The sequence below is a fragment of the Phasianus colchicus genome, chromosome 1 (genome assembly GCF_987193195.1).
Source record: "Phasianus colchicus chromosome 1, bPhaCol1.hap1.1, whole genome shotgun sequence".
NCBI lineage: Eukaryota > Metazoa > Chordata > Aves > Galliformes > Phasianidae > Phasianus > Phasianus colchicus.
The window spans coordinates 67619054-67633783 of record NC_143436.1 but is presented as its reverse complement, the minus strand read 5'-3'; the positions used below and the strand labels follow the sequence as shown (position 1 = coordinate 67633783).

The 14730-nt window shown below is 39.2% G+C and overlaps 1 protein-coding gene across 1 annotated transcript in view; it reads right to left on the bottom strand.

Moving 5' to 3' along the window:
* Positions 1-14730, bottom strand: part of ST8SIA1 (ST8 alpha-N-acetyl-neuraminide alpha-2,8-sialyltransferase 1) — a 127949-nt gene that overhangs the window by 96496 nt on the left and 16723 nt on the right. The window contains exon 2 of the mRNA XM_031597143.2: positions 2956-3100. Within this exon, the coding sequence (XP_031453003.1) occupies positions 2956-3100 (145 nt within the window). The remainder of the gene's footprint in view (positions 1-2955; positions 3101-14730) is intronic.

The window sequence follows — 14730 nt, the reverse complement described above, 5'->3', positions numbered from 1 at the left end:
CACTTTGCATATTAAGTTCTGAGATACTTATTGTTCTGTAAGTCTCCACAGATGCATAGTCAGCTTATTCTATTCCATCAAACAGAACACATTTCCTATTTAGTTTTGTGTTACTTCATCCTGTAAGTTAATAACTGGTTAAGCACTCAGAAATCTTCTGCAAGCACAGAAAGGCTTAAACTCAGCAGAATGATGGGGGTGGAGCCTCTTTCCTCTTATTTTGGAGGAAATATTTTTTTGATGAAATCATCTTAGCTGTGGCCCTTTACACTCCTGTTACATCCCCTGAGCATTTCAGAATATTACCCACATTTTGTAAGTGTTTTAAGCTTCTGAATAAGTTTAAAGAGAATATTAATCTTCACAAAAATTGCTTGCCTGTTGCTAGTAACCTAACAGAAACCATTCTTCAAAGTAGAGGCCTGAAAAATTTAGTCTAGTATTTTTCTTGAAACAAAGAGGGACGTAGGAAAAAAAAACTTCATTTAAGAATTTGCTGCAAATCAATTTTCATAAGCTTTTAAGCTTCTTTGGAAATCATCTGATAAAGGTTTAGAAAATTCCTGCAGGCAGAATACATTGGAATAATACATCAAGTTATGGGGAAGAGCACCCGCAAGAAAAGGAGTAGCAGCAAGTAGCATTTCTCAGAAATCATCTGCCTGACAATTCTTAAAAGAACAGAATTTTTATAATTAGTCCTATAGCTGCTTCCTAACACTGCTTTGGAGCTGGAGCATCGTAATGGTCCAGCTTTCCCACTAGCAACCCAGCAGTACCATGCCAGCCTCTGTGCCGCCCATTGGGCAGGTTCAAGGCAATCAGAGACCCTCAAGTCTCAACTCATACTGTTCCTGTTTTTATCTCTTCAGGCCTCCCAAGAGCCATTACTCTCAATCTGGCTAACTGAAAATCTTTGGGGACAGGGCTTGGGAGCCTGGAAACTGCTGGACTTCCTGAGATCATTGTTCCTCTCTACCCAGAACTTACCTCTCTGAAAGAGCCCATCCAGTGCTCTATAATTTTCTGTGGAAGGATGTGTCTGAGTTTAATCCCTACAAAACCAAATGTGAAATCTCAAATCCAGCACAAAACACAATGACCTCTCTATACCAGCCCAGACAAGGGCTTTCTGAACACTGAAAATGTTATACATATTTTAAGTGGTTACTGACAACATCTGTAAGGTATAAAGTTTACAGCTCTACCAAGGATTTTAGCTTTCTCCAAGAAACAGAGCAATGCTGTAGCAACAAATCATTAACACTCATCAAAAAAAGATTTACAGCTGCTATTCCGAGACCCACGATAAGCCTTCTTAATGGCAGGGAGAGAAACCCACTCCAGCAGAACTGCCCCTTCATAGCCATACCCCAGGGAAAGCACCCTCCACACATCAGACATCTACTTGTTTATTCAGCTTGCAGGGACCAACAGCTGTGGAACAGACCTAAGGAATGTTGAGTGCATGGAGGTAGAGGTCCATTACAACAGGCACAGTGCAGTGATATGAAAGTGGTAGTGACTTGAATAAGACAAAGCAGAACACTGTTTCTCTGTTCAACACAAGAAGTGTCAGCAGCTCTGATTACTTTTCCCTATGTCTTAGCTCTTCCTCACTCTCCACTAAACTAAACTAATTCAAAGCCGTAATTCTTTTGTTGAGAACTGAAAACTGTTAAAAAATAAACAAAACTACTTTTTTATGTTCATTTGCAGCATCAGTTTAACAAGCCAAAACTCTGCCACACTTATAAATGAAACAGTAACAAAAGGAAAACGTGGTGTGAACGTCTCATCAACTGCAAGACTTAAAAAATACCTATACCTTTAATCTAAGAAATTAAAACAACATGTAAACCAACCAATATGTCAAGATGTTCAGCTTTCTTTAAACCCATAGCCACAAAAACCATATCTCCTCCCACATTCCATGTCAATATCATAAACTCATTTAACATTAGTTAACATATAACTAAAAATACAAGCAACTTGCTGAACAACAACAATTTCCAGTATTCAAAGCACAACAAGAGTCAGCCAAGTCACGTCAGCTTCTGTTATTGTGCCTACACTGTTTGCCATCAATAAACTCCATTAATTTGGAGGTGACTTGGACACCTTCACACAAGCTGTCTCCATATCCTAGCTAGACTGATCTAAAGGGGAGCAAGCCTAGACGAGAAACTGAAAGGTAAACAGAGTTACTCTGAATAATCAGCATCATAGCAATTGAGATGAAAATTTAGGTCTGTACATGTCTCTCCTTTTACATTTAAGCCAGATAAACTCAGCTAGCCTACGTGGCAGCAAATCCACTGACATCAGTGGAACCAATCTAATCTGAACTTGGATCCAAAGGCAGGCCAGAAGCTGCCCTTTCAAACAGCTTAAGAAGAAAAACAGAATATGTATGCCAATGACACTGACAGATGTCTATGTGTTACAGGAGCAGTTCTTCCTCAGGATTCAACTTGTGAGCCCCACAGCCCTGCCAGCTCACACAGCATCAGCACAGTCTTGCCAGGTTTGATGCTTCACTTATATAGCCAGCTTCTTGGGGCACACAGTTATGCAAGACTCTCAGTCCATGATGAGGGAAGTTTCTGGCTGTCACAGTTTGAAATCCCAGTTCAGGAGTGTGATCACTGCTAGAAATACAGAAATCACACTCTAAAAATAGCCAGAACTTATCACCATTTTCAAAATCAAGACAGGTGGTCCTCTTTCATTACTTGTGTATATCTGCACAATTGGAAAGTGACCAAGGAAATATTAATATACATACTGCTATTTTGTAATTTTCAGAATGCAGAAGTAAAAAAGTTGTTTAGATTGAGAAATGAAGATAGAGTATTTATTGACTAACATTTAGCTAATTTATATTCATTTGTACCATATTACCATTCAGCATATTAACATATCAATATTAAAAGAATAAAAAATCTTACTAACCTGTGGGAATAGCGAGTAAGTTGTATTGTCAATGGTGAAAGAATACAAAAACTCCCCATCAAACCAAAGGTTCTTTCCCATTGGGGAGTTCTGTTTTGTCATCGCAAAGAGCTGCCCGGGGTCGCAGCAGTCTTCCAGCAGCTTCCTAGAAAAGGCAACAAAAAGAAAGAGATGCATGAGTTGTAGCTCTGGCAGCCATCTCTAAAGCCCATTTTTAACTGATGGCCCAAGCACCTGAGTGACCCACAGCTCCTGAGTGCTAGAGAGCAAGCCATTTGTTTTCCCAGCAATACCATGTGCTGCAGGTGACCACACTGCGCATCAGATAACTGATACTAACAGAGAACTCAGAAAGCAAGCAGACCTAGAAATCCAAATTCTAACTTAGCAACTTCCTAATTATTTTTTTAGTTTTTACTTAAAGAAGAGCCAGCAATCCTGATTTTTTTTTTTTTTTTTTTTAGAAAATCTTAAAAGTAGATAGTTAAAAATTAACCCTCCATTCATTTTTGAATGGCAAAGAAATAAAAAAAGATTTAGGAGAAGGCAGTCCATTCTTTTCAATCACTTCTAGTTAATAAAAAAATGGGTTCTCAAACACACACAGGACTCAGAGAAGCACCTTTGAAAACTAAATCTCAGAACCCAAACTCAGCTGTGAACAGTGGGCCTTGTATAAAACCCCATAGTTACATAACTTGAGCATGGAAAAATTTACCATCTCTGTTCAGTTATTAAGCATCCTTGTGCTACTTTCACTGCAGTGTTAGAGCTTGCCTGGAGTGCCCGCATGAAGTCCAACTTGAGTCATCTCGGTTTGCTATACATATATATATGATGAATATTACACTTCTCCTTTCCTCATCCAAACTGTATATCCTCTTACACTTCCAGTTCCCTAAAATAGCTATTACAGAGCTCGAGCAGCAATTTGAGAGATGGTGAGATGGCTGAAGGTTGTACTGAGCAAAAATTCTGTATCATTGCAAGCTCAGCAATTAATACCTTAACACAGAGAGTGGTGAAAAGCTCTCGACATCTGCAGAGAAGGAATATCTTAAAGGCAGCATGGGAGAAGCTTGCTAAAGGAAAGGTGGTGCTCATAGTAGTTTGCATCGGTAATAGATAAGATGCAAAAATACACAATGCACAATCATGTCATTGTGGTGTATTAATATAATAATAATAAACATCAATATAATTTACAATAATTTATTGTTTATTTTAAAGAGGATCTTAAAGAGACTGAAGTTATTCCCAAAAGCTACATGAAAGCTGCAGGTGGCAAGCAGAAAAATATCATTTATCAGTGTCTACCTAAATATTTGACATAGTGTTATTCTCCGTGAAAGAGGAGATTTTATTCCAAAACAAGAAGTCAGTCATATAAATGTCTTTGCTTTTTTTGTTTTTTGTTTTTTTTTAAGAATTTTCCAGAAGTTTCACAGCTGCTTTTCTTCTTTTGGAAAATGATAAGTAAAAATCAGTATTTTCTCCTAAAATAGATTTCTGTTGTAAGTTAATACTTCCTTGCAACTGTATGAATATTATTTTACGTACATATTCCAGCTGAAAATCTGGTGAAAGCTGTAGATTTGTTTTGATCTTTGCAGGGCAGGAAACAGTTTGAAAAGGTTGTGTGACCAGCAGCAGTCTATGGAAATTGCTACTATTCATCAACTTTCTCCTCTTGAGAAGTTTAGTGACTTGCTTTTGTAGCTTCCCATCACAGCTCTATCCCCAGCAAAAGGCTACCTTTTGCTGGTATTTAGCAGCCAGCTTCTACAACAAGCCCTGAGGAAGCTCTTACATGTAACAAGCTGATCAGCCCACACACAGCCAAAGAATCTAACACTTTTTACAAAGACTCAATCAGAAGCTTATGTCAGGTTGTTTTGTGGCTCAAAACATTACTATTTATCCGACTGAGCACAAGGCACCACCACATGCCCAGATCTTATCTAACAAGGGTATGGGGCTTATGACTCCAGAGCACCCCACTGCTCACAGTGCTGTGAGCACCGACATGTCACCACGTTTTCCCCATATGCACCCGAATTCCTTTCTGTATTGACCAGTAATGGATAAGCCAACTTTAAATTAGCAATGACCTTCAGTTAACAATGGACAAAACTGTTTCTGGAACTTAGACCACCCATTGCAGAGCCGTCTTGTCCTCTGCCGAGCAGTGCGTCAGCCAGAGTGGCAACCAACATTCCCAGAAACACCATCAAGACAACCTACACTCAGAGAGGCTTCCCATCATCCTCCTCCACCATGGAAATGGAAACCAATCTGAAGGCAATTTGAAATTTCTCACCAAACATCCTTTTCAGAGCAGTCTAAGGCAGGCATAATAGAGTACTATTCCAAATAAATTTGAGCATGGAGATTTTACTTGGCTTCCTACAAGCTTCAGTTTGCAGCCTTTGGAAATTCTTTTCCTCTCCAGGTCTCACTGCAGCTTTTTGAGAAAGCTGAGAGTAATCCAAGACCAGCTGGAGCCTGTAAGTACAACTGTATTGCAAAATTATAGTTTCCAATCGAAACTTGCAACTCTATCTTCATTGAAAATCTGTTTTGAGCAAGAAACAAAAAAAGAAAAAAGGAAGAAAAAAAAAAAAAAAGATAACTCAGTGGAAAAGTGTCAAGAAAATGTTTCAAATTAATGAATCTTTCCTTAGCTGGGGTAAAGGAGTGAGCTAAGGAACAGCTTTTCATACAATTCTTCCCTTCACAATCTATCTAGATAGATATACCTACTCTTCCTTCTCCTCAGAACTATATTCTTCCAGTTGCCAGCAAGTCCTTAGTTAATAAATCTATTATGAAAAGCAGTAGGTGTCTCCTGGAAGGCTAGAGATAGGCAGACCACTAGTTCAAGTATTATCCACCTGCATGTATTAGCACAAAAAATCTTGTGCACACATACATGCTTCCTGTCAGAAAAGAATAATTGTAATGGTCTTACATTATTCAGTTTCTCTTTCTGATTCAAATCCAAAAATTATAAAGTAAGAAAGGCTCCACAAAAAATATGCATTAAAAAGGAAAAAGGTATTCAAAGGGGAACTAAAGCAGAGCACTTAGAGGATGATGGAGTCAGAATTGATTTGCCAAACTTGATTAAAACGTACAGCTAAAATGTTATGGTAGATTTTGCAAAACTGAAGCGGCTTTTAACCAAGGATTTCAATTCAACACAAGCAACAGTTTGCTTGCAGGACATAAATTATGTACCTTTGACTCAAAGTTATCTCCAATTCTGAAGAGGAATTAAATGACCTTAATATTGCTATTTAAAAGGCACTCAGGCACCCAGATCTGAGAGCACTTCAGGGATAAATCCCACTTGTGAGAGAAGCAGGATAAAAGTTACTTCACGTCTCTCACTGCAGACATCCAAGACTTGGGCCTGATCAGCACCAACAAGGCCATTAGCCCAGAGCAAGCACTGAAGCAGCCCTGCAGATCGACTCAAGCAGCAGCTGCCACTCCGGGCAGGAGCCCAACAGTGATTTTGAGATGTTATTCACATCCTCACAGTGCATTTTGTTCAGGTTAGATCAGCAGACACTGCGCGCTGAAAGAAGAACAACAAAATCCCAGTACCAAGAATCCTGCACCCAGATAACACAATTTTCATGGGATTTACAGCACACCAGCTCTAGTCTGATCCTACATAGAGCCTGTAGCACATGGAGAGCACCACTGACATGTGGTAACTGGGGTCAATCAGGAGATCTGCTTCAAAAGTCTGCCTCTCACCAAAGGGCTAATACACACACACACACACACACTCTTCTCCACCTAGAAGGGGAAAAGAAGCCAGACCTCTTTGGTAAGTCTAAACCAAAATTTGCATGCATAGCCAGTGAAAAGGCTTACATAAAACAAAAAAATAAATAAACCATCAGTTCTGGACTTAAACTAATGAGCTTTTCAGTTCGGTTTCAATTTGTAGCCAGTTAAAGCTAAATCTTATCCTGGTTTGACATCAGTCCCAGCCAAAAATGACTCAGCAGCTAGATTAAGCAATCCAAGAATCTTCAAACTGGCAAAGACAATATCTAAAAGCAGAAACATGCAACTCCACAGCACAGGTTGCCAGCCATGAGATTACAGCCCTCTTGCTATTACTTCTCCACAGGTGGAGCAGCTCCTGCATCCCCAGCACAACGCTGCTCCTCCAGCTCCTTTGGCTGGGCTAAGGTTAAAGGCATAAGCCTCATCTGAGATGGGGCAGTGGGCAAAGGCAGCACAACGTGGCATACAGAGGAAAAAAGAAGGGTGAAAGGGTCTATTAAGACCTACCGGTACCCTGACAGCTGACGTTATCAACACCCCTTTTTCTGCCCCGAGGGGATAGCACTTTTACAGCAAACCTTCCCACACACCACCGTGCTATCGCCCACACTTCCCACAACCAAGGCACATTTACCTGATTAACTCTTCAGCACTCTTTTCCACTGCCAATGCAGCCTAAGGTGGGAAAATCTACCTGTAACTACATCCTGTGCTTTGCTTTGCTAAATATGGGATTTCACATTTGGATTTTATGTCAGCAGTTCTGACCTGATTTAGCCTAGTTCCATGATTAATGGGGCTGAGGAGCAAATTATCTGTGCCCTAGGAAAGCAGAAAGGAGGAAGGAAAAAGGTAGATGAGATGGCTAGGGAGCACACACCGCAAAGACCAGCAGAAAAAAAAGTCTCATGACTCTCAGACAGTTTTATCTTTCCCTCTGAATGGAAAACGGAAACGGAGTAATGAAGTCTTCTGGGAACTGTAGTTCATTCTTCTCTTCTGAAAAAGGTGTACCCGAAACTATTGACAATCCACAGAACTGCAGCATTAACTTTTTAACTCCCAGTGCACTACATGATGTTATGATGTGGAACAGCAATAATAGAAATCATAAAACCATGACAATCTACTGAAAAATAGGAAGGCTAGCAGGTAACTTAGGCTGTTCTATCTCATGGCCCTGTTCTCTGGATCAGTTAGTGCCCTGATCCTTTTCTCATCTGCCAACTATATTTTAGTCTTCTCCCGCAGATCGTTTAAGAAAAGATAAGTAAAGGGTCAAGAATTAATCTCCACAAGTCCACACCTGAACACATTCTGAATTCATCATTCAATTATCACCATCATCCGAGATCATAAAAAGAAAAACTCCAGATCACACAGCATGGAACCACATGGCCTTTCTCCTTCACAACAGAAACAAAACTGACTCAAACCCTGCCAAATATTTTGGCAAAACTGTTCCCTACAGCAGAATCCATCTCACCTGAGATTAAATTTAAAACTATCCTCAGTCCAGATATTAGATAACATGACATTGAAATTGTCTTTCAAAGAACACCATAGATTAAGTGTCCAAACAATGAGAGAATGGGCAAAGCAAATGCTCTTTATATTCATAAAAGCATACCAAATGGTGGTGTTTGTTTGTTGGTGGGTTGGTTTTTTGGTTTTTTTTTTGGGGGGGGGGAGGGGGATCAATGCTAGTTTAAGCATTCAATAAATCAAGACATTTGCTAAAAATAACATTTGGAGGAACAGGACATTTAAATCAAGAATACATCACTTTGCACAGGTATATTGCTGAAAATTCCACAGTTACTTCAGCTCGGAGAATATATCTAAATGCAGTGAAAAAGAAATATGAAAAAGAGCGACCATCATAGAGCAGAACAGGAAGAGAATCTGATCTACTTCTCAACCAAGCTTTCTATGACATGGTTTTTACAAAGTCTAGAAGTCACAGCAGTTTTCCTCCTCACATTTATTGTTATATTTTTCTTGTTATGAAAATTTCAGCCTATTTCAATGTTCCCTGAAGCAATTCCTGGCATCTGGTTTTTATAAGGGTCATTTCCCCTATGCTCCCCAGGAGAGGAAAGGTGTCAGGAAAATATGAAGGTCACAGGCTGAAGCAAACCAGGTACTGAACTGCCTGGGGCTGCAACCTACACAAAAGGAAAGAGGTTGCAGAGACCACAGACACTTCTCAGAATAAGGACAGTCTGTGAAAACCATCTCTGTTAGATAAAAAGCAGATCTGTGATATTTTTAATTTATTTAATAACAAAACATTTGGATATTTTAGAACAAATTGCCAAGTCGAAGGAGGGAGGGCAATAATCAAATTAAGTGCTTCAATCTTTTCTGCATCATCAGTTTATTTTCCTTTAGAACTTTATTCCAGGTCTTCTTGAGGTGCCCAAAACGGAAACGAAGTATTTTACGTAGCCTGAGAATACTGTATCTTTGAGTTTTCACTATTTTAAAATCACTGAATGAAACATCTGCTGCCACCTGCACTGTATATTTAGCAGTTTCGCTTTCCAGATTGCAAAAGAAATGTAAAACACTTTTTCTGCTGAGTATTGGTCCCCTATCCTTTTACCTTGGCCTAGCACAAACCCTACTGCCTTGCACTTGGAAAAATCTGAGCTGTCATCCATCGCATCGTACCACCCTAACCTACTGATCATTTTGACCAAATTCTTTTTTGTTTTAATGTAACATACCACAGAATAAATGATGTATTTTTTCCAGAACTGTTCAGAAGTAACAAGGAAAATATTTTTCATCTACTTTCTTTCCAAACAAAGCAAAGAAAGATTGATTTGGTGTTTAAAGCTTCAAGGTTCTGCAGTCTTTTCAGAAGGCTTTTTCAGCAATAGCAACAGTATTACAGCATTTTGTGACTAAAAATGTAATTCCCCAAACTTGCCGACATTCTGCTTCACCAAAATGAACTATGGCTCAGATCTGAATCTCTAAATCTTCACTTGATTTTTGATTATTTAGTCTGTATCACTTTCAGTTTTCCTTTTCAATATATACTCAGATTTCAGGTGGTAAGATAAAGATATGCAGCTGCTTTAGTTGATGGAGCATTCTTCATTTGATCAAAAGCCTGTATTTTAAAAAGAGTTATTAAAAGGATATATTTTCCTACCACTGTAATCAGACACAATTCTTTTAATAGCATGACATTAATTTATTCCATACCTTCATTAATATTGCAAGTGAAGAGGAGGAGTGAACAGCGCAACACTTAGATTGTAGAAATACAGACGCGGACAAAATTTGCCAGGGAGTATCTTCATTATTGAACAATGTTTGCAAACCAGAAGAAGCTGGGATATTTCACAGTGAATAGAAGTCTACCTAAATATCTGACAAGCTTTAAGTTTACCTTTCCCCTTGCCAATTCTTTTACTTACAATCTGGGTAGATTTGGCCTGGAAAGCTGCTGAAACACTGTATTTTTAGTTTATTCTAGGGGGAATGTTATACAGAAACACATTCTGATTCATGCAAAATCGCTTTAAACTGCTGCACACAAAGCCTAGGTATGAGCTTTGAAACACAAATTACAGTGTATGAATTATAATGTAGGAATTCTAGTATTTGGTCAGATGACTTTTTTTCTAGGATTCTTATACCAGATGTGTAAAGAGTTATACATAAGGAAACCATCACAAAATCACAAGTTGTGACTTGCAATTTGTAAAAACAGCACTGTAGCACAGCTTTATTACTTACACAGCTAAGTTTACTGGAATACGGAATGTCTCCAAGTTGTACATGCTCTTCCCAGTGAAACACCTCAACCCCACACAGGAGAGACAGCAGCAGTGACTTGTCTTCCCTCCTCAGAACTGCAACTAACAAACACATCCCTCAGAGAAGTGATGAATTTGATCATACGATGCTTGTTTCTGCCCAGCAATATGGGTGGCTCAAGAGAAATGACTTCACTTGATGCTGGAATTCATGAGCCCTGTACCAGACCACTCCTTTGCTCTTCTAACACTATCACCAGTAGCCCTTAAACATGATAGCTGCATTTGAGAGCAGAGAAAACATGGGGTTTACCTTGCTTCTTTTACAGCATCTGAAATGTAAAAACCTTATTCGTATTCAGCAGAGAGCTCTTCTTTTTTGGATGCAATTCATCTTAAGCTAAACAGACACATATTTCTTCTCCAACGACCATTAGAATAGTGACTACCTGAGATGGTGACATCTACATTTGGTAGATGAATTCAAGCCAAGATGCCAGAACTGCCACTGCAGGTTCTACAAAGCCTATAAAGGCTTCTGCAGTCAGCTACGGGGGAGACTGCAGGCCTTTCTTCTGTCTGCAGCACCTTACACAGGAATGCCATCTGCCAGCAGCTTCATCTGATGGTCTTCCAACTCTGTTCATATAGTGGGGTGCCAGAAGAATGAGATGGCACTATCCTGTGAACTGGCATTTTTGTCAGAGAATATTCAGAGGAAAAAGGAACTGGGGAATGGAGAACAGATTAACTAGTTCATGTGCCTTTTTTTTATTTTTAATCTTATAAATCTGTGACAAGAAGAGCTGCTATCAGAGAGAGGAGGTGAAGTTAATGAATTACTGTCTTGCAAAACAGCAGAACCAGCAGTTGAATCAGCAAGATAGATTACATGACTGTGCTATCACAGGGGTAAAAATGCATTGCTCTTATCACCTGGTTCCTTTCAGCAAAACTGCTGCTTGCTCTGCCCAGCTACAAGCACAAGAGATATTCAGCTTCAGCTAAGATGTGGGATGGCTGTATTCTTCCAGAAGATGATGATTCACTAAAAATAAATTGAGCAGCAATAACCTAACATTTGGGTGTACAATACCTAGAGCAATGATACATATGACCTAGATCAATTTTCACACTACAGTGACTTCTCCACCTGCTTCTGCAAACTAGATAAAAGCCCTGTAAGTATTATATAATGCTGCTCACAAAAGCATTCCTATGCTTTAATCCAAGAAAATCCAAATGGAGAATTTTACTCACTTGAGCAGTTTAAGTTACACCCCTCCAAAAAAGGCAGACTGGCCAGAGAAAACTATTTGAACTCCATCTTCAACAGTCCAAAAACTGAGACCACGTGCATGAAGGGGAAAGAAATAATTCTCTACTGATTTGATGTAAAACCTGTAAGTAACTAGACAGGCATTGCCTACAGATGTGATAGAGACAAGAAACCGTAAAAGCATCACATGAACAGACATGAAAGAGCAGTACACTTTCAAAGGCATACAAAGTTTTGTGCTTGGGGTTTCGCTTTAACCCATCAAAGATATACAAATAGACAACTCAAGGAAGTCCTGTTTTGAAGAGAAACTTGCTCCTCTCACTTTTCATAAACTGCTTCCCACAACTCATAACTATCGAGCTGTTCAGGAGACAGAGTAAGACTCACCTGGTAGGGAAGCACACTTGATGCTCTGCCAGCTAGCAATACAAGATGATCAGCCATACAAAATAGGAAACTTTGATTTTGATCCCTCTCTTCAACATAGCTTCCGGTTTTCATGAAATTTTTCAGAACTGACTACTTTCTGTCCTACTTTGGATAAAATTGGCCAATGAGATATACTTCAGAAAGGGAGTGGAATATGGCTGAGATTTCAATCATGTGAGTCACATTTCCTACTGGATAAGGAAAAGAATCCAATAAACTCCAAATAGTGTCTTTCTTCAGCTTTCTTGGAAAGAACAACACATATAACATTCTGTTCCTTGTTGCCCCTGTATACCTAGAACTATTTTCTAATTAAGCAGTAATTGTCTAACTTGGGATCAAAGCCAAGATTTAATGCACTGTGAAGAACTGACACGAGGCTTCATGTACAGCCTGAGTTGCTGCAACCAGCAGCACCACTTTTGAAAAGAGTTTGGCCAAGTAGACACACACGTTTCTGAACAAAATTCAGTGATCCTTCTGTGTGCTGAAAGATGGTTTCTAGCACAGGGAAAGGAAAAAAGCAAAACTATCACAGACTGAAACAGCCATTTACTTGAAGTATATTTGAACTATATCTTGAACTAGCATTCCTGACATTTGTCATTACAAACTTTCTGAAACAGTTTTGCCAATGTGTTTCAAATCTCGCCTGAGTTTCATTGATGCAAATCCCATGTTAAATGTAGTACGTCAATTCAAATAAAAGAAAGGCATATTCATTTTAGAATTACTTTATTAGCTCCAATTCCACTTCTTTATAACTCTTTTCCTCCAGCAAAGATGGAAAAAAAGTAGCAATCTTGCACACACATACCTCTGTTATATTTGAATAGGCCTTGGCTAATTTACAGACTTAATTAAAATCAGGAAGGATCTCACCAACTCTGACTCAGACTGAGATGCTCAGAGTATATTCTTACAGGAAAGGTCAGCTGAGATGCTTTCAATAGACTCCACCAAATATCTGTCCCAAGAAGAAATGGGACAGGTACTCTCTCCATCTTCACAGCTTGCTCTCCTGTAGAGAATCCAGCAAAAATCAAGTTTACTGATGGTCAGCATATACTGCAGAACAAGAATTCTATTGCAATCAAACAGAATAAAGCAGAAATAAATGCCAAGCCTGTCAGTGAATCACAGCATTTGTTTTTGCCACTCTCCTTCTTCTGTTCCTGACAGTGACAGCACTATGTTGTATTAACTGATTTACGCTGCAGTAACTTTGCAGCTGAATTCCCGTTTTGCACAAATATAGTGAACTATCGATGTACATTAAGATGTCTCAGCGGTCTTCATAAGACAGTGATATCACCTAAGCTCAACCATTGCACTATTAATCATCAAGATTTTCCATAGTCAACAGAAGGATACTTACCCTACCCTAAAGTAGGTACTTGAGGCACAAGCGAACTGCCAGTATTTGCAAGTACTTCTGTCTTTTCATTACTTATAGCAGGAGGTAACTATAGTAGGAGTATTAACAAAGAAATTCAACTTCTAGACAGTTAAATTAAACGTGATGAATCTGTCATACTAATAAGTGACTATGTATTTCTAAAATTTGTTGTTTATCACCTGGGCTAGAAAAGAGGAACACAATCACAGGCAAGTTTTTTTGAACATAGGAAAGAAATTGCCACCATACCTAACTCCCTCCAGCATCTCACAGAAAAGATAAAATGTGGATGCAGAAGTAAACTTCTGCTATTTTCTTCACAACTGTATTGCAGGCTTACTGATCAGCACTGAGCAGCACTACATAATCACGGGGGATATTTTACATGTGCTCAGATCTACATTCTCATCAATGCTCGCAACTGCAAAACAACATGGACTGTAAAAGCAGAGATGGAAGAACCCAGTAGAAGTTTTCCCAGTTCCCATCCACATCATTTCATTTCTGAGTCACGCCACTCCTACACTAGCAACCCAGCTTAAATCAGTTCCCTTTGGCTAGAGTCAGAGCTCCAATTCTTTGTTTACCACCATATCTATATTCTCTGATTCCACACAGTATAAAATGTCAGAAATTTCCTGGATCACACTTGATAGCTGGGACCTAAGCACACTGAATTTCCTCTAAGCCCATATTCTGCGCTTGTACTAATGATGTGGTGCTTCCAAATGGCAAGTACAGGCTTATCATTTGAGGAGTCCCAGACTTCACACGGAGCTGGCAGGACTCCCCTGCACACTTCCCCAAACGAGCTAGAAAGAATTTGCTCATGTAATTAGAGAACGAAGACTGGCCTTTCAGCAAAAATTTAAATGGCTCTGAAAACATAGTTCCAAAACTCCCATTTCCAAAGCATCCAGAATTTCACAGCCAGATCACTACATCTATTTAGTGCTTCCGAGGAGTCCTGAGCATAATCCAAATAGCTTTGGCCATGAAGGTCATCTCATATTTACAACTTCTGCTTCCAAGTCATTGCATGTTATTTTGTCATTACCATTAAACAACTTGTATTTGGCAGT